Source organism: Cyprinus carpio, chromosome B2 (assembly GCF_018340385.1).
Source record: "Cyprinus carpio isolate SPL01 chromosome B2, ASM1834038v1, whole genome shotgun sequence".
NCBI lineage: Eukaryota > Metazoa > Chordata > Actinopteri > Cypriniformes > Cyprinidae > Cyprinus > Cyprinus carpio.
This window is the reverse complement of record NC_056598.1, coordinates 30,558,844-30,580,254: the sequence shown is the minus strand read 5'-3', so window position 1 is coordinate 30,580,254 and position 21,411 is coordinate 30,558,844. Positions and strand designations below refer to the sequence as shown.

The 21,411-nt window shown below is 33.1% G+C and overlaps 1 protein-coding gene across 2 annotated transcripts in view; it reads right to left on the bottom strand.

Moving 5' to 3' along the window:
* Nucleotides 1-21,411, bottom strand: part of LOC109065743 (protein unc-13 homolog A-like) — an 80,029-nt gene that overhangs the window by 33,661 nt on the left and 24,957 nt on the right. The window contains exons 8-20 of one of the 2 annotated variants that reach the window (XM_042719111.1): nt 19,225-19,248; nt 17,870-18,077; nt 13,084-14,097; nt 11,064-11,175; nt 9,452-9,498; nt 8,954-9,032; nt 8,612-8,617; nt 8,306-8,380; nt 6,389-6,608; nt 4,216-4,443; nt 2,733-2,874; nt 879-1,048; nt 679-794 (exon numbers count right to left, since the gene is read on the bottom strand). In XM_042719111.1, the coding sequence (XP_042575045.1) occupies nt 679-794; nt 879-1,048; nt 2,733-2,874; nt 4,216-4,443; nt 6,389-6,608; nt 8,306-8,380; nt 8,612-8,617; nt 8,954-9,032; nt 9,452-9,498; nt 11,064-11,175; nt 13,084-14,097; nt 17,870-18,077; nt 19,225-19,248 (2,441 nt within the window). The remainder of the gene's footprint in view (nt 1-678; nt 795-878; nt 1,049-2,732; nt 2,875-4,215; nt 4,444-6,388; nt 6,609-8,305; nt 8,381-8,611; nt 8,618-8,953; nt 9,033-9,451; nt 9,499-11,063; nt 11,176-13,083; nt 14,098-17,869; nt 18,078-19,224; nt 19,249-21,411) is intronic. The other variant, XM_042719112.1, reaches the window with a different exon arrangement.

Genomic DNA, 21,411 nt, shown 5'->3' with positions numbered 1-21,411 from the left:
TTTTTTATGATGAAAAAAAAATTTTAATGTGATATTTTTGTGATTTTGAGTTTTAATGTGTATTTTTTAATATATATAAAATATAAATGTGATATAAAAAAATTTTAAATAAATGCAAAAATGACAAATGCACATAACCAAATTACCAAAACTAAAATAAAAAAAAATAAAAAATTCACCCAAAATATAACATTATTTGAACGTTTACTTTAATATTCTAAGAACGTTACAAAGTTCTCTTGTTGTGATTTAAAGGTTACAAAAACGTTTCTTCCAACATTCTACCAACTTTATTTTTATACAAAACAATGTTATTTGGCCATTTACTTTTATGATTCTAAGAGTGTTAAAAATGTATTATGGAACATTCAAATTTTGTTAAAACCCTGTTTTCTTTTTGTCACGAGAACGTTATTTAAAAGTTACATTCTAAGGACATTCATCAAATACAAATAACATCATAAGGATGTTTGGAGAATACTGATCTGAATGTTATAAGAATGTATATAAAATATTAATACTCATAAGAATGTTACATAAACATTACTTTAAGAACACTTTTAAAAACCTTAGAGAAAGTTGTGAGAATGTTCTCTGTTAGCTGGGTTGATGCATCAAAAACGTACTATATCTGAATATAATGTCAGTATGTTTAATAAGTATGATTTGTGCGTGTACCTCATGCAGGCAGGTGTACTGAACGTGGTACGGAGCCACAGTCTCCTCTCCTTTGATCTCCACACTGATGTGCATGCGGATCGCTCCGGATACAGCCGACTTATCCGTGCGCTTGTCTGTTTAGAGAGAATCTAATAATTCCTCCAAGATCATATTCATAGAGATACAGCTAAAATAACCATGCGACGACTCTGACAGACCGAGGTTGTACCAGACGTCCATTTCTCCACTCAGCGTTCGCACTTCAATGATGGTCTGTCCCAGGAAGTCATCAGACTCCCGCTTGAACCGCTGCTTCACACGAGACTTGATATCATCGTCCTCGTCCCAGACGCGCACCTTTATCCGGTCGGAAGAGTTATGACACTCACTGCAACACCACAGACACAACCTGGGTTATTATCGTTAAATTAAAAACATTTACATTATATAAACATTTTCATTACTTGAAATCAGGGTTGTTGTGACTAAAACTAAATCTTTAAAAACTTTTTCATTACTTCAAATAAAATACATTTTAACCAAAAAAAAAAAAAAAAAAAAAATTAAACATTTCTCATTTTCATTTTGTTTAAGCTGATGTACTAAAATACCCAAAACTGAAATAAAAATAAATAAAAATTATATAGACATTACAAAAAATCCCCAAAAACCAACAAAAAACAGTGAGAAACACATAAATAAAAACTATATAGACATTAAAAATCCCCCAAAACCATGTACATGTTCCATGAAGATATTTTGTAAATTTCCTAACGTAAATATATCAAAACTTAATTTTTGATTAGTAATATGCATTGCTAAGGACTTTTTTTGCCCCCTCAGATTCCAGATTTTCAAATAGCCAAAAATTGTCCTCCTAACAAACCACACATCAATGGAAAGCTTATTTATTCAGCTTTCAGATGATGTATTTCACTGGTTTTGTGTCCAGGGTCACAAATAACTAAAACATAAAGTAAAGTTAAAAGCTAAAACTTAATAAAAAAAAAATGAGACATATTTATCAAATAAATAAAGAAATAAATATGACATACAAAAAATTTATAAAACCTTAAAATGAAACAAATAATAAAAAGTAAAAATAACATTACACTACATAACATAAAATAACGACGCTTAAAACAAAACTTTTTTCCTTTATAATAAAATGCACTGATGAATTATTCATAATAAGACCCAGTTTTATTTAGTTATTTATTTCTGTTTTATTTGTTATTTTTTGATGCTACAAATAATATTTATTATTGTAACAAAGCTATTTTTCTTATGTACATGGGTCAAAGACGAAAAAGTGTTTAAGCATAAAAAAAAGTGTAATACTGCTTTAAACTGTTGTAGTTTTCCCCCCCAAAAATGCAAAAAGTTTTCTGTTTTATTTAATTGCAATTTTGTTTTTGTTTTTCTGAGCAAAAAATAAACATCATACATTTTCCCCTGATTTACAGAAGACACCCAGTAAAATGTCATTCAGTGTAACAATCTCGTCAGGCATATTTACAACAAAAATCTATTTATGACATATTAAAAGACTAATTAATTTCACCCCAAATACTAATGAGTTGTAATTTTACATTTTTAACATTTGCCACTATCCTAGGTTTTGCCCATTTGTCAGTAAGAATTTTTTACTAATTTAAAACACAATAAAATTAAGTATGCTCCATTATTCTTTTAGATATTTTAATATGTGCACATCAGAATAAGCATGTTGTTTGAATTTTTTGCATAAATATTGTGTTACACTGAATGACAATGTAACATTATTTCAACCAAATTTTGACATTTTATTCTCCAAAAACTTATTTGAAACCTTAAAAGTAGACATTTTACTTACATTTAATGTGCTTTCTATGGACACAAAATCACTTTTGTACATTTCTTTTGATGCGGACATCTTTGACCCACATATAAGTAAAACAAAACCTTACGTACCTCATAGAATCAACATACAGTTTTTAAGAAAGTGTTGGATAATAATAAATAAGCAAATACAAAAAGAAGTTTGATTTTGATTTCACATTTTGCTTCAAGTCGAACGTTCATGAACTCACAAGTGAAAGCTCTCGTCCCAGATGGGATTGAGATTGCCGTAGATGGTCTTGGTTCTCTTCTTGGTTTTGCCCACCTGCACCGTGACGTAGGGGTCACTCGAACCCGTCTTATCCTTCGCCTGCAGACCCTGAGCACAATCCACTGACAGAGAAAATCATGTCTTTAGAGACGATGCAAACACATGTGACCTGTGCCGGCAAAATTAGTCACAATGAGCACATTTTCAAAATGTAGTTAATTAAGTTTTATTTTAATTTAATTTAATTTTCACATTGTATGATTTGTTGGAATCAGATGAAAAATTAGTCATTAGAGTCAGCAAACTCAGTTCTGAGAAAAATGGAATTAATGTTTTCTGAAGGTTCCAAAGCAAGAGCGGAGAAAATGTACTCCTCTCAGAAAACGTAGAAACAAAGATCATTTTAGATGTTTAATTACTATTTGGAGCATCGGGATCGCTAGATAAGGGCTTAATGAACTCATTTTTTTTTGAAAACCTCAAATTTACAATTTTCACTTATTTTGTCTGTAGCTCAAAATTATTCAGTGCAAATCCCGACTCATTCTCCCAGCACGGGTCACATACAGTGGTCAACCGATATTGGTTTTTTGACTGCCGATATCTTGGAAAGCAGGGTGGCCGATATATAGGCAATATAATTGGATTTATTTTAATTAACATTACAGAAAATTTGAAAATGGATTTAAAAATAAATTTGTAAAATAAACGTACTTATATTTTTGATGACAAAGTATTTTTCACAAATAAATAAATATTTAATAAAAATGTAATTAAAAAGGAAGTAAACTGTAACCAGCAGGGCACTCAGTATTCTTGGGAATCATATTTTTTCAAATAAAGCCAAGGTAACACTTATTTACATACAGCAAACAGTGAAAATGACATGAATATGACAGTGGGCAAATGCATAAGGCGCAGCATAATTTGAAATCACTGATTTAATGTTTAAAGCATTCAATTTGCATGGACCGAAAGTCATGCAGAGAACACGCGATCATGCACACTTCACATGATCTCAGTAGATTCTGGATTCGACTAAGTTTGCAAGGTCCGTTTAAAGATTTGTTTAAATGATGTAAATGCATATTTGCTGACAAGAAAGTATTATAATGTTTGCCTTTCTGTTTCTAATAATATAAAAGCAATCGTTATAATACTTTTTGTATACATTTTAATTCCTTAGTTTAACAGCTTTATCGGATTATTAGACAGAACTGTTAACGAAGACAGCGAACAAGAGGGAGTATGTGAGCACTGTGTGCTCCGGCGCTGCCTCTCTCAGCGGTGCTGCTGCTCTCAGTAACGTTAAAATAAAAGTCTGGCATCAGAAAAAACGTGTGTTAATGGTTATCGGCCGATGCCAATATTTGAAAGATGCCAAATATCGGCCGATATATCGGTCGACCACTAGTTATATATTGAAATATTGAAATCCCTGATAACTGTAATTCCGAGCTCACCTGTGATGCTGATTTTGGCTGACCACTTCGACGTCCCGTCCAGAACACTCTGCTTGATTTGTTTCATCTGCGTCCCGTGGCTCGCCTTGGGAACATCGAACACCTCCTGGATCAGCTCGAAGATCTCGGGTTTGTTGCGCTCGCGGATCTTCATGCGGTCCTTCAGAACCATGATGATGTTCTGCGTTCGGTCTTCAGCGCCGTGCTTCGAGCTCTTCTCAGCAGCTCCTGACCATCACACCACAACATCAGTCATGCACAAACTTATATCATGTTTAGGATTAAGACGTTTAAAATCTAATATTAACACACTAATTAATGCTAGACCATATACTCAATATACTCTTACTGAATGCATTTAAAAAGAAAACATATTTATTATTTAAAACAATAATTATTTAAATGTGTTCATATTATATTTATTGATATTTATTTATAATTTATCATTATTTTAATGACTAAACAATATACTCTGTTCAGTTTATTACTGAACTCCAATTTAATGCTTTTTAAAAATAAAACGTTTATTATTTAAAACAATAATTATTTTAATTAATTTCAAAATATATTAATTGATATTTACTATTAATCATTATTTTAATGACTAAATGATATATAATATATTCAGTTTACTACTGAACTCTTATTGAATGCACTTCAGAATTAAACGTTTATCATTTAAAACAATTATTATTCAAATCAATTTCATATGATATTTATTTTATATATATTTCTATAAATAAATAGATCAATTACACTACAAAAATAATGTTTGGTCAATAAAAAGCCCCTAAAGGGACTCAAAAACATGAGCTGGGAGGAAAAATTATATTTCAATGCTTCCCCATTCAAAACTTTTGTGTTTTTGCAAGAAACATTGCATTTGCTTGCAAAAATATAGTTTTCATCCCATTTCATTCACATATTCACAGATAATTAACTCTTTCCCCACCCACATTTTTTGACAAAAAAAAAAAAAATAATTAAAAGTTAAGTTAAAAAGTTAAAAGATAATTAACTCTTTCAACGCTGGCATTTATGATGATTTTCACTAAAATTTCATGGCCCCCCAGAATATTTTGTTGTATGAAAAAAAAACACAAAACTCTACTTTTAAACCAAAAAATCTGTCTTCTTCTAGCTTCAAGCATTCTTTTTTTATCAACACTTGAATGTAGGCAGGCTTCATAAAAAAAGTAACACTTTGAGCAAAAAGCTGAGCTCCCAAAGGTTGCACAGGCCACTTCCTGGATCCACATTTCACTCGGTAACATCAGGCAGTTTTCATTTATATGCGGTTAGTGTTAATGATGGCATTATTTTTCATATGCATATATGCATACATATGAAATTGCACGTTTCGGCGTCTTCCTCATCTGTGTTTTTGATCAAAACTTTCTAGACTCATTCATAGTCCCTCCCCCCCAAGCGTATAACAGTGAAAACACGTAAACCCGGAAAATTCTGTGTTTGGCGGGGAAAGAGTTAAAGAGGAAATATGTTAAAATCAAATCAAAGGTATCATTGACACTTTTAGTTAGTTACTCCCCAGCCCCATATGTCACAATCACACACTGTAAGCATTAGGGCTGTCAAAATTTGAATTTTTTATTTAAATATGATCAAAATTAGAATTATATTCGAATTTAAAATGCATAATTTCAGTTAGGCTTTTGGCTTCTCTCCTGAGGCCACAAGAGGGCGCATCGAGCAAAATATTACTAATGCACGTTTATTCAAAGCATAGGATAACATTACTATCTGTGAAAAAAAGTATGTTTAAAATAATGTTTATAAACCAATTATAATTAAGTTGCTTAACTATAAACAAAACAGCATCATGCATGTATGCATAGTTTAATACAAACACGCCATAAAAGTCTCGAGATATGTTTTTCTAAAGTTGAACTTGCATTAATTTTACATGGCTTTCTAAACATGCGGCTCTTTTGTGCGAGACAATATTAGTAATTAACAACACAGCAGCGCATCTAGTGGCTTCAACTTGATAAAATAACAAAACCATTAAAATGCAATGACTCACTTAATGCACACCTAAAATTTCAATGCACCGTTTTTGCATTCGAATGTGGATTTTTATTTAAATTCAACGAATATTCGAAATTTGAAAAAAAAAAAAAATTGACAGCCCCAGTAAGAATAGAAGTCTCACTCTGCAGGCAGTCGGCGTTGAGCAGGTCCTGGCACTTATCGTGGCATTTGACGCCGCACTCGGAGCAGCGCATGCCCTGACGCGCGATGCCCCACAGCAGACCCTCGCACTCGTAGCAGTAGGTGGGCGTCGTGGCCGTCCACACCTCGAAGTTGTGCGGCGTGGTGCAGGAGATGGGATAGATCAGAGCCTGCAGCGTCTTCTTATACACGTGACTCTTCTGCACGAGCACAAACACACCAGCGTTACTTAAGGACTATACAGTGCCACTTGAAAGTTTGTGAACAATGTTCAAATGTGATTTGGAGTCCCTCAATTGTCCTCAGTGTGAAAAGATGGATCTCAAAATCATACAGTCACTGCTGGAAAGGGTTCAAATATGAAAAAGATGCTGGAAAACTCAAGATTCTGCAAGACATGGAGGATTTTTCTGAAGAACAGTGTTCAGTTTAACTGTTCAGAACAAACAAGGGACTCATGAACAACCCTCACAAAACAAAAAACAGTCGTGGATCATCCAGGTAACCACAAACAGTATTAACAACCAAGGGTTCACAAACTTTAGAACGGGGTTATTTTAATAATTTCAGCTTTTTTTTTTGTCTTGTGGACTAAATGTAAACATCTTTTATGTAAAATATCTTACTCAGGACAGTACTATATTAAAAATAACATGCATTTTGTATGATCTCTCTTATTTTGTTAAAATTACTCACATTTTCGCAGATTCTGCAAGGGGTTTCTTAAACTTTCAAGTGGCACTGTATATACATATGCATGTATATTTTAAATTAGCTTTTATTTTTATTTGTTCAGATTCCATTTTGATTTTAGTTGAAGATTTAGTCATTCTGTTACTGAATCAATACTTTTATGGCAGAACAATATCCTCATATGTTCAGTTTTATGAAGCATTTTTAGTATTTAAAGATATACATTGACATATTCATTCATTTATCATTTATATTAAAATATTATTTAAAATTATAAATTATTTAAAATAAATTTAGTTATTTAATTTGATTGTTTTTTTTGTTTTGTTTTAAATCTCTCCACTTACCACCATGACATTTAGTTTATGTAGGAATAAAAGAAAAAATTATAAAATATGGTATTTATTTTATTTTATTTTATTTTTTTTACTGAATGCATGTTAAAAATATAAAGCTATTATTAATACAATATATATATATATATATATAATGGTATTATATTTATTATTTATATATTTTTAAAACTAATTTTTTTTTTTTTTGTCGTAATAAATCTCCACTCATCACTATGACATTTAGTTTATACGGGAATAAAAAATAAAATTGCATTCAAAATGGCATTAATTCATATTTTCTTACTGAATGCATGCAAAAAATTCTTTATTAAAGATATAATTATCTATTTCGATTTTATATTCATTTAATAATGATAATATTTTTTCTTTTAATCAGAATAAATCTCTCCACTCATCACCATGACATTTAGTTTATGCAGGAATAAAAATAAAATTATTTTACAAAATAAAATAATATTTATTAACATAACTTTTTTTCAGTTTACATTTTTATTTTAAAGTTTTAGTAATTTGTTATGTAATTTGTTATGTTTTGTTGTTTTAATATTCTATTATTCTATTTATCTTTAATTTATTTGAATTTATTTCAAGTTTTAGTCATTAAAGTACTTCAACTCTAATATTTATATTTTATTATATTTCAGCGTTATAGTCAAAAAATATTCATAGTATTTTTAGTTTTTGTTTTAGTTATAGCATTTAACAATTATTAAAAAAAAATTATAATAATTGAATAATACCAAAAACATCAAGACTCACATACTGCTTCCACAACATTTCACATGCAGTGGAGCCTTTAGTATTAAATGGGTGACAAAAAAGCATTTTTAATTTAAAGTTTCACTTACCAGCTCCTCGTTGTTGAGTGTGCTAGAGGCCATAGCAGACGTGATTCCAGCCTTACGAGAGTTCTGCACTAGAGACTAAAACACCACACACGAGAGATCGTTAATATCACACAGCAGTGAGATGACATAGAGAGCAAATAGAGTCTTCTCAGATGTTTCATGTGTTCTTCTCACATGTGTCTCCTCTTCAGAAGAGATCTCAAGAATGTCTACCAAGACGTGAACTTATAAAACACTGATAATTGCAACATTTACCAAAAGAAAACAATGGTGCCTTAATATGCAGCAATTATAACAAATCCTTACCATAGCCTGAGTCCAGACAGCAGAGGCAAAGAAAACAAGACAAAAACTGTTAAAAGAGAAAGTGGTGTTTCCCAAAGGGCCAATCAAAACACTAATGAAACACTGATACAGTAAATGCATTAAAGTAGTACTTATCAATTACTAAAGTGTGCTTGTTTTACTCTATACTAGGGTGAATTTTACTTATTAGATAATTTTGGACATTTTTGTACTTCTGAGTTTTTTTAGTGCACTGTGATTTGTAATTGCGACCAGTTTCTACTGAAACTATCAGGAACCAGTAAACCAATCTGTCTCAGTGCAGATGAACTGAACATAAACTCAAACATGAGAGTTTCTCACCAGATCTCTGACCAGAGGAATGGTCTTCCTCTTCCTCAGATCAGGCATGCTGTCAATGCTGTACAGCGCTCCGCCCATCCTGGAGAAACAGACATAATCATAAGCATAATGTTGCATGAAAACAACATCCCTTCCTTGAAAGCACACAGAAAATCACATCCATTCACTGCCTCGTGATCAGCAATATAACCATTATGCCTTGAAATAAATTACAGAGTGCGCAGAGCAAGATACAGTATGTCATCTCTAATTAATACAGAAGTAGAAATCTTGCTATTTTTGCATTTATGCATTTGGCAGATGTTTTTAACCATTGCATTCAAGCTATGCATTTTATTAGTTCATGCATTTCCTAACGGCATGCATCTGATTAGATAAACTCTAGAGTATGTAAGTGTGCATTAGATCAACGTCATGTCCACTCGACTGATGTCTTTGTGTTAGTTGTTGTTTGCTCTGTAATCAGAGATAGTGGAGATGAGTTTGACTTTGACTCACCCTCCTTTACCGAACCACAGCGACTGAGAGTCTGTTTCTCCTCGGGCCTGAGATAAAGACAGAGAAAGAGAGAAAGAGAAACATTTGATTAGTTTTATTAGCTGATTAGCTTTGATCAGTCTAAATATTTTCTATATTCAACACAACTAGATTTACTACAACACACCAGGGTTATTGTTTACTAAAACTAAAACAATCAACATTTAACATTTACTTTGAATTAAAATAAACATTAACTCAATATATATATATATATATATATATATAATATATATATATATATATATATATATATATATATATATATATATATATATATATATATATTTATTCATTTATTTATTTTTGGCCAAGGCAACATTTCTATAAATAAAATTACTAATAATATTAATAAATATTTTGGACATTAAAAAAAGACAAAAACACAACAAAATGTCTAAACCTTTAAAATTATAAACATTTAAATTAAAATTCAACTAAAATTAAAAACATAGAAAATATAAAACAAAAATTTATAAAAACGATAAAAGTACATCATGCTAAAATAACAATGTAAAAAACATTTTCTTTAACAACCAGGCTAAAGTAGAAAAACAACAGAATATCAATCATTCAATAAACCTGCAGCATAAATATAGCATTTGACTGGCATTAAATATAGTATTTAACAGAATGTGCAATGTGTTTCAGCTATTTAACAAGCAGTTATGTTGATAAAAAATGATTCCAAAACATTTAAAAAGCTGTAGGTTTAGAACGTTGATTCAGAAATATTTAGAAATAAGGTTCTGTTATAACGTAATGGGAACATTTGCAAAACGTTCTTAGATATATAATTTTTTTAGCTGGGATGCAGCAATTTCGTGATGTTTGTAATTACGTAAAAATCATGTAATGCAATTTCTAATGAATGATTTCTGCCAAATATTTAATGCACACAAGTCAGAAACTTACAGAAAACCACTACAGAACGTTCACACCAACAACAACAGACCCACCTGACAGTCTCGTCCAATCATGGGTCATCTGAGCGAACATGCAAATCGCTAAAGCAATGAAAAGAGACTGGAAGGACGACAAAACGGTGGGATACAAACAGACAACAAAAGGATAAAGTGTCAACAGAATAACGCACACAAAAAAGAAGCAGAGAGGACGTGGCAAACTGCAAAATAATCATGACAGCGGTTAGAGTGCCGTTAGCATTAGCATGGTGTCTCATCGCATTTTAAGCATCGGGCGGAAAATGTGTACGAAAATATGAAAATAAATATTGTTTGCAACCCATTTTACCTCCATAATGTGATGCATTTCTGAATGAAACTGAGAGAAAATGAATGTGAGTTTGCAGCGATTGTGGAGATTGGGTTTAAGTGAAAAATTAAAAAGACAAGCACCTTTTTTTTTCTTGTGAAATAACGTAAACTGAAACTCTCGCAATAACACCAGGAACAAGTATTCAGAAATAAACTGGTCAGTTGTGAATTCCTGAATTCATGCTGATTTCAAGCATTTCAAGCAAGTAAAAACAAGACATGAATCAATGTAATAAGCTGTTTGTGAGTCCAGCAATAGTTTGATACAGAAATGTAAGTCTGGTGAACTGCCTCACCTCCTGTAACTGTTGCCGGACTTTCTCAAAGAGTCGTAGCCAGTTCTCCTTCGCTCTGACCGCTGGGTCCACCGGCTCCTTCGGCTCCTCCTTCACCGCTTCACTGCACAGACTAACAAGACTGTTTGCATCTATAATGCAACAAAATTAGTCTAACAATTCTCTGGAGTTGTCTCTTGGATTCATCCACACTAGATTGCTTAAAAACAGCTTTAATGCATCTAATAATTGTGGTTTGTTGGCCAAGTTAATCTGGTTTGCTGGTTTTAAAGTGGTTTGGGCACTCATCAGCTGGTCAGACTGGAAGACAAGCTGGATGACCATCTAAACCAGATAAAATATCCTAAAAACACAGATTAAATCATCCAATAATTGTGGTTTGTGCACTTCAGGTGGCAAAATTAATCTGGTTTACTGGTTTTAAAGTGGTTTTGGGCACTTATCAGCTGGTCAGACTGGAAGACAAGCTGGATGACCATCTAAACCAGATAAAATATCCTAAAAACACAGATTAAATCATCTAATAATTGTGGTTTGTGCATTTCAGGTGGCAAAGTTAATCTGGTTTGCTGGTTTTAAAGTGGTTTTGGGCACTCATCAGCTGGTCAGACTGGAAGACAAGCTGGATGACCATCTAAACCAGATAAAATATCCTAAAAACACAGATTAAATCATCCAATAATTGTGGTTTGTTGGCCAAGTTAATCTGGTTTACTGGTTTTAAAGTGGTTTTGGGCACTTATCAGCTGGTCAGACTGGAAGACAAGCTGGATGACCATCTAAACCAGATAAAATATCCTAAAAACACAGATTAAATCATCCAATAATTGTGGTTTGTTGGCCAAGTTAATCTGGTTTGCTGGTTTTAAAGTGGTTTTGGGCACTTATCAGCTGGTCAGATTGGAAGACAAGCTGGATGACCATCTAAACCAGATCAAATATCCTAAAAACACAGATTAAATCATCCAATAATTTTGGTTTGTTGGCCAAGTTAATCTGGTTTGCTGGTTTTAAAGTGGTTTTGGGCACTCATCAGCTGGTCAGACTGGAAGACAAGCTGGATGACCATCTAAACCAGATCAAATATCCTAAAAACACAGATTAAATCATCTAATAATTGTGGTTTGTTGGCCAAATTAATCTGGTTTGCTGGTTTTAAAGTGGTTTTGGGCACTCATCAGCTGGTCAGACTGGAAGACAAGCTGGATGACCATCTAAACCAGATAAAATATCCTAAAAACACAGATTAAATCATCCAATAATTGTGGTGGTTTGTTGGCCAAGTTAATCTGGTTTGCTGGTTTTAAAGTGGTTTTGGGCACTCATCAGCTGGTCAGATTGGAAGACAAGCTGGATGACCATCTAAAACCAGATCAAATATCCTAAAACACAGATTAAATCATCCAATAATTGTGGTTTGTTGGCCAAGTTAATCTGGTTTGCTGGTTTTAAAGTGGTTTTGGGCACTCATCAGCTGGTCAGATTGGAAGACAAGCTGGATGACCATCTAAACCAGATCAAATATCCTAAAAACACAGATTAAATCATCTAATAATTGTGGTTTGTGCACTTCAGGTGGCAAAGTTAATCTGGTTTGCTGGTTTTAAAGTGGTTTTGGGCACTCATCAGCTGGTCAGACTGGAAGACAAGCTGGATGACCATCTAAACCAGATAAAAAATATCCTAAAAAACACAGATTAAATCATCCAATAATTGTGGTTTGTTGGCCAAGTTAATCTGGTTTGCTGGTTTTTAAAGTGGTTTGGTTTTGGGCACTTATCAGCTGGTCAGACTGGAAGACAAGCTGGATGACCATCTAAACCAGATCAAATATCCTAAAAACACAGATTAAATCATCTAATAATTGTGGTTTGTGCACTTCAGGTGGCAAAGTTAATCTGGTTTGCTGGTTTAAAAGTGGTCGACCCTCTACACCAGGCCAAATATCCTAAAAACAGCTCTCAAATCATACAATAAATGACATTTAAGCAAGTTAGTCAGGTTTGTTGGTTTTAAGTACCTCTCAGGTTCAGGTTCAGGTTCAGGTTCAGGTACCGGTTCCTCCTCTTCGAAAGTAGGAGATGCTGGTGGACTCTCAATCTTTATTTCCTCTTTTGGAGGTTCTTCCATGAGAAAGTCATCTTCTTGAAGTGGAGGTTCCTCCTCCATTGGTGGCTCTACCGTGGGCAGTTTCTCCTCGGTCGGGGTTGGAGGTTTAGGTTCTGGTGCGGGAGGTTTGGAGTTGGTTGTTGGGGCAGGAGCGGGAAGCTCAGGGGATTTGGTTGCAGGTGGCGGCTTCTGTTGGGTGGCAGGAGCAGGAGGTTGAGTCATTGGAGGCTGGGATGGTGTTGGTGGAGGCTGGGATTGAGTTTTTGGTGCAGGAGGTGGCGGTGAAGAAGTAGATCCACCCAACCCAAACACGGCAGTCAACGGCTTAGTAGTGGTGGAGAAGGAGTGCTGAACCGAAGGGATTGGGCCTGAGGACTGCTGTTGGGGCGGTGCTTGTTTCTGGGGGGTGGGAACTTGCTGGTTTGGGGGTTTGGCTTGAGGTTGGGATAGCGTCTGATTGGACGGTTGAACTACAGGTTGGCTGGAATTTTGAGACTGTTGATGAAGCGAGGCCTGTTTCTCCAGAGGAGGTCTGGTGGCTGATGGCACGTCCAGTGTTGGGTCAATGCTGGTTGGCGTTGGGGTGAACGGAAGCTCTTGGTCCTCGTCCACCGGAAACAAATCTTCATCGACGTAGTTGAAGTCCTCCTCGCCCTCGTACATGTCCACCTCTTCTGGATACAGATCAGCATCTTCTTCCTCAAAGAGAGCACCTTCTTCTCCTCCGTCTTTACTGTAGGCGCATTCGTCGCTGTACGCACCCTGCGTCTCGTCCCAGTCCGGCGAGCCCTTGCTGCAGGACACGGACGAGTGGCAGGAGTGGTACGAGTCGTTCTCGTCGTAAAGTTCTCGCTCGCCGTACTCTTCGCTCAGTTGGGAACTGCAGTGACTGAGCTCGGCTGAGGATGCATAGCTCCCGGTCGGGCTGGAGGAGGAAGAAAAGTGAGCAAAGATCATGCAGAAGAAGAGAAATAGATTGGCATGCTCACTGTGTTTTGGGAAGAATGAGATTCAGAAAGTCTACACACATTTTATGCAAACAGTTTGGTCAATGTTGACTTTATATCCCTTTCTACGGTGTTATGAATGCATTACTGTATCAGCTGCTGTTTAATTATATTTTAGATAGTACATTGCGAAAACTGTTCTTCCTCAGTATTTTGGTCTTGTTTTCCAGTACAAATACCTAAATATTCTTAAATCAAGACATATTTTCTTGAGATGCACAATGACATATGATAAAAAGCCTTCTTTTCATTTGATTGTTTTTATTAAATTTTCATTTTGTTGTATCATTTTAAGCAACTTTTCCAAATATTTTTCAAATTTTAAGCATTACATTTCTCAGAAAATAAGACTTCTTGTGTCATGTCAATTTTAAATGTATCTTGATATAGGAATGTTAGAAAACAGGATAAAAATATAATTGTGATACCACTGAATTCAGATACTACATTGCAAAAAGTGATGTTCTTCTTCAGTATTTTTCTCTTGATTTTTTAATACAAATATCTAAATATTCTGAAATCGAGACATATTTACTTTAGATGCACAATGACATAAGATAAAAATTCTTATTTTCTAAAAAAATCTGATTAAAATTAAGTGAACTTATGCATAGAAAACTTTTTTTTAAACAACTTATATATATCAAATTTTCAGTATAAACTAACTTCAATTTAATGAATTTCTTACAAGACTTGTATTCTGAATCACAAGTAAATACATCTTGATTTATGAATGTTGACATATTTATACTGGAAAAAAGTGAAGCTCTTCTTCAGTATTATTGTATTGGTTTTCAATTCAAATATCTAAATATTCTTAAATCAAGACATTTTTACTTAAGATGCACAATGGCATAAGATAAGAAGTCTTAAAAAAACTGATTAAAAAAAAACGTTTATTTAAAATGAACAAAAAGAAAGTCTGTCAATATGGTCAGAAAAATAAGCTTGTTTTCCCTTTCAATTAAGTTTATTTTTCTGACCCATTTTAATAAACTGGTCTCGTTTTAAATAACTTTTTCAAATAATTTTCTAATTTTAAGCATAAACTCACTTAATTCTGATGGATTTCTCAGAAAACAAGACTTTTTATCTTTTGTCATTTTACATCACAAGTAAATACATCTTGATTTAGGAATGTTTAGATATTTGTACTGGAAAATATTATTGTGATACCATTGATTTCAGATACTGCACAGCAAAAAGTGATGATCTACCTCAGTATTTTTGTCTTGATTTTCAGTACAAATATCTAAAATATTTGTACTCAAACATCTTATTCTTATTTATTGTTTTTTTTTTTAGATTAATTAAAATTAAGTGAGTTTATGCTTAAAAAAAAATCAGTGTGGTCAGATTAATAAACTTGTTTTACCTTTGAATTAAGTTTTTTTTTATCTGGACCCATTTTAATCAATTTATTTTAATTTCCTGATATGAAGTAAAAACACACTTAACTTTGATCAGTTTCTCAGACAAGACATGTCATTTTGCATCTAAATGTATCGTGATTTTTGAATGTTTCAATATTTGTACTGGAAAACAAGACATAAATATCATAAGAAAAATAATTTTTTGCAGAGCTTCTGTACTAATCATATATTTGAAACTTGGCATGGAACACTGCAAATAAGAGCTAAAGCAGAAGATAAAAGAGGAGTTAGTACTACTGCTTTTCTTATTCAGGAACAGATCCACTGAGCCTTTTAGCAAGTCATGCTGATGTCAAGTATTTTTATAAATCAATGAAAACTCGTCTTGTTGAATAATGGAAGAGAAACAAAGGAGACAGTAGAATTGAAAGGTCTTTGTGAGGTGAAAAAGAGTAGCAGAAAAAAGAGCGAGATAAAAGACACGCCGATCAGACATGATGAATGAGTCCATTACAGAAGAACCGAAGAGAAAGAACGAGCAAACAGACACCTGCTTCAAAACACCTTCTCACACTCACACCGTATCAATTCACTGTCACGATTGTTTCAGGGTTGTTTCATTAATAATCAATGGATCGGTTTAACCAAATACCAACCAGAATATATTTCAAATAAATATGTTGGAAACAGCGTGGCTTAATGAAATATAGATTTTTCAAATTGAAAATGTTTTTGTTTAAACCTCCGATTGCCCAAATATATTACAAACTGTACTTCTAGACACACACATCGATCTTAAAATACATAAACAGTGGAAAAAAAAAAAAAAAAAAAAAAAAAAAAAAAAAAAATATATATATATATAAATAAAAAAAAAATATATATATATTATATATATATATACACACACACACACACACACTACTAACTTTTATTTTTTTATTGTAAAAGAAGTAAATAATAATTATATACACTGACGTTCAAAAGTTTGGGATCAGTAAGACTTGTAATGTTTTTTTAAAGAAGTATATTACCTAATCTTAAAAAATGTTTTTACAATATAAAATAATGGTTTCTATTTTAATATACTTTAAATTATAATTTATTTCTGTGATGCAACGCTGAATTTCCATCAGCATCATTACTCCAGTATAAAGTGTCACATGATCTTCTGAAATCATTCTAATATAATGATTTATTATTAGAATTATCATCAGTTGTGCTGCACAATATTGTTTTGGAAACTGTGATACTTTTTTCAGGATTCTTTGATGAATAAAAAGTTAAAAAGAACAGCATTTATTCAAAATATAAATATTTTCTAACAATATAAATCTTTGCTATCAATTCTAATCAATTTAACACATTCTTGCTGAATAAAAGTTTTAATCTCTTTCAAAAAAAGAAAGAATAAAAATGTACTGACACCAAATTTTTAAACAGTAGTGTATATTGTTAGAAAAGATTTCTATTTTAAATAAATGCTCTTCTTTTTAACTTTTTATTCATCAAATAATCCTGAAAAAAAGTATCACAGGTTCCACACACTAATGATAAATCAGCATATTAGAATGATTTCTGAAGATCATGTGACACTGAAGACTGGAGTAATGATGCTGAAAATACAGCTGCACATCACATAAATAAATTAGATTTTAATGTATATTAAAATAGAAAAATGTTATTTTACATCACAATAATATTTCACTATATTAAATTTTTTCCTGTATTTTTGATCAAATAAATGCAGCTTTGATGAACAGAAAAAAACTCCTGTAAAAAACATTAAAACTTTTGAACGGTACTGTACAAATATATTGGACAAAAACATATATAGACATATCTTCCACAAGCTTTATATAAATATATGTATATTTTCACACACACACACACAGGTTGAAAAGAACACACACACACACACACACACACATATATATATATATAATTTATATTAAAATAAATATTAATGTTTTATACTTTAAAATACATATAACCAATATATATGTATATATGGAGGAAAATAAATATATATAACTTTTTTTGCATATTTTTAAACATATTTAGGGGGATATCATAGGCTCTACATATACATTTTTTTTCAGTTACTGAGATGTTCCTGTATGATTCCATATGGAATATGTTAGTAACACAAACAGAAGCCAAGTAGCACAAATACCAACAAATAAAACTACTACCAGCAAACTACTGAAGGTCATGTAACTAACTACCACAGCTACACTGTTTCTACTAGAATCTGTTACGACCACAGCACTAGTAAATGGGGAAATGGAACGGAGTATGACTCTTTCTCTCTCACCTGATGCCCCTCGGGTGATCGTAGTCCAGGTCGCAGTTGTTGGAGCGTGAGTAAGGGGCGCGGGGACTGCGGTGCTGGTGGCTCATGGGATACTGGTGGACCGAGGCGTTGGGTTGAGATGTGGTGTAGTACGGCGGTGGGATGCTGTTACTGGTCTCACTGCGGTAATCACTGTCTCGGTCATCCATCGCGCTGTCTGGATCATTGTCTACACACACACACACACACACACACACACACACAAAAATCAAAAACACGTTTGCATTTATTAAAACGACTGATAAAACATTAAACACACACAAATCTGTGTTGTTTGAGAAGTGTGCTGTACTTTAGGAAGAGACTTTAAAGGAAAAAACATTGTTTTTTAAGCTATTTTGCTTCCATAACATGTCTTCTTTCAAACAAGTGGAAAGAAAACTCCTCAAAATACCCATTTAAATGTTTATTTTATTACACTTTTTCTATTTGCATCTGTATTTTTAAAATGCAATACATATCTTTAAAGGCCGTTTCTCAAAATTATAGATGAAATTCTTTACTTCAGCAGCACTTACATACACCGAAGTTTAAAGTTTTATCCCTTTCTATATACTGAAGGAATTAAGAAAACGGTTTGTTCACATTTGACTGATTTTATATTCCTAAAAACATGATTATTTTTATGGCTTTTTACAGTATTTTCTGATTTATGGAATGGTAAAAAATAAATAAATAAATCACCTCTGTAAAAACCTTTTAACTCTAATAATAAAACAAGAATTTTGAACCTTGCTTTATCAAATGTTCAGATTTCCTTTCTGGAAATATTCATAAATTAGTGCATGTTTAATTAGATACAGCCTCGTTTGCATATTTAAACATTTCAGAAAACATGTAATACAAATCCTACTAAATCAAGAGACAGAAACAAACGGAACGTGACAGAAATGTGGCATAAAAAATAAAAAAATCCAAAATATGTGAATGTGAGGTAAAATAAATATTTTAAATAAAATAAAATAATTAGACAAAATATTATAGCATGCTAAAAGTCTGTTTGCATTCTAAACTTTACCACTTTCAAAGCATACAAATAACTTACTTAAAAATATTGGAAAATTACTACTAACATAGTTTTGTGCAACAAAAGGCAGATGATTAATCGGTTTATTTGTGGAATATCTGTCAGTGTAATAACCGTGTCAGCCTTCACATGAAGCATAAAGCACATAAAGCATGAATGTGTTTGTTTATCAAGCATGAAACGCTCATTGAGTGAGTTAATCCACCCTGGTGATATTACTTCAGTGTAAAACCAATAGGACAGCAGATGTCAGATTAATGAATTCATAGTGACAGATATGAAAACTCACTCTGCTGGTCGCCCCACCAGTTACCTGCGAGAGACAAAAGAAGACAGAGAATTACCCACAATGCAGTGTTGACGTTTAACCTGAGTTTGCCCTGAAAACTATACGGTGTTTCTCTGCGATGAAAGTGTTTCAGAGTTGTTCAATGACAACAGGAAGGCATAAGGGTGAGCAAAGGATGATAAAATGCTGATAATGTTTTATACAACATTCAAAACTACCAATATTATCAGTATATTGCTATTAAAATTAATACTACACTTAACCATGCAGATTTTCTTGGTAAGATTTGTACTTGCCTTCCTAATATTTTCAGATACAAATGAATAAACACACTTAAGCTGGTGAACTATGTCATACAGTTTATATTTTTCAACGCAATGTAATTAAGATTAATTCACTTTTCTTTTTATCTTTGTTAGCCAGTTAGACATTCAATATTTAGACATATGCATTGGTATAAAGCAAAAATAAATAAATAAATAGCAAGACATAAAAAAATACAAAATTTTTGTGATCAGCAAGTGTTTTTTTAAAGACATTAATATTTTTGTTCATCAAGGCTGCATTAAATCAAAAGTGGCAGCAAAGGCAGTTATAATTTAACAAAATATTTCTATTTCAAATAAATGCTGTTCTTATAACGTTCTGTTCATCAAAGAATCCTGAAAAATAAAATAAATGAATAAAAATAAAACAGCTCGACTTTCTTCAACATTGATAATAATCAGAAATGTTTCTAGAGCAGCAAATCAGCATACAACCCCAATTCCAGAAAAGTTGGGGCGTTTTGTAAAATGCAATAAAATCAAGAATCTGTGATTTGTTAATTCTCTTTAACTTTTATTTAACTGACAAAAGTACAAAGAAAAAATTTCCACAGTTTTCACTGACCAACATAAATGTATTTTGTAAATATGAACAAACTTTGATTTTGACGGCTGCAACAAAAAAGTTGGGACAGAGGGTAAATAAAAGTGAAAAGGTTATAGAATATCCATGTAAACTCTTTCGAAACAGCTCACAGCAAGCAGGTGATAGGTCAAGAAGGAGCGTCTCAGTCTTTGCAAGCAAAGCTGGATCATGGCTCATTACTTTGTGCCAAATTTCATGAGTGAAGTGTCAAACAAATAAAAAATCACATTTCGCAGAATTTAGGTCTTCCACCAACTACTATATATAATAATGTGAAAAGATTCAGGGAATACAGAGGAATCTCAGTCTGTGTCGGGCAAGGCAGGAAAGCTCAGGTGAATGTGCTTGACCTTTGACCCCTCAGATGGCATTGCATAAGAAACCGTCATGCTGCGGTGTTAAATATAGCCACATGGGCTCAGGAGTACTTCAGAAAACTGCTGTCAATTAACACAGTCTACCGCTGCATCAAGAAATGCAACTCGAATCTCTATACTATTGACATGGAGGCATATAATGGGATTGTACGGAAATATATACTGCCATCAAGATGTCTTTCATGGGAAGTCCATGGTTATTAGATCAAGACAGCGCCAGCTCTCATTCTGCATGTGCTACGACAGCGTGGTTTCGTAGAGACAGAGTAAATGTGTCTGATCAGTCCAGATCTGTCTCCTATTGAAAATGTATGAACACTCATGAAAAGGAGAATCAGACAGCGATGATCACAGACTGCTGACCATCTGAAGTCTTGTATCAAGCGAGACTGGACAAAAACTTTCCTTGCAAAACTTTAACAATTAGTATCCTCAATTACCAAACAATGAAACATTGTAATTAAAAGGGAAGTTGATGTGATACAGTGTTAAACGTGCATCTGTCCCAGCATTTTTGGAGTGTGTTGCAGCCATCAAAATAAAAGCCATTTCATAAAATGTCCCAACTTTTCTGGAATTGGGGTTGGGGGCAGCCTTTTGTTTTTGTGTTATTCAAAAACATTAAAAAATCTTGGTGGTGACGCAGTACTGGGTCTAGTATTACAGCATTGCTGACTTTGTCAGTGAGTCTGTCTGTGTCTCTTCCTGCAACAGAGTAAAGTATGGGTTTGATGACTCAGTGTTCTGTGATTAAACTGATGTTGTTTTTGTGGGCGGTGTAGTGTTGTTTTTCAGATGTGTGTGTCTGAGAATATGAAGGTCTCACAGTCTACAGGAAAGCTCAGGTGAATGCTATACATCGATTCATACATCCCACCGGGAGCTGTGTCAGCAGTGT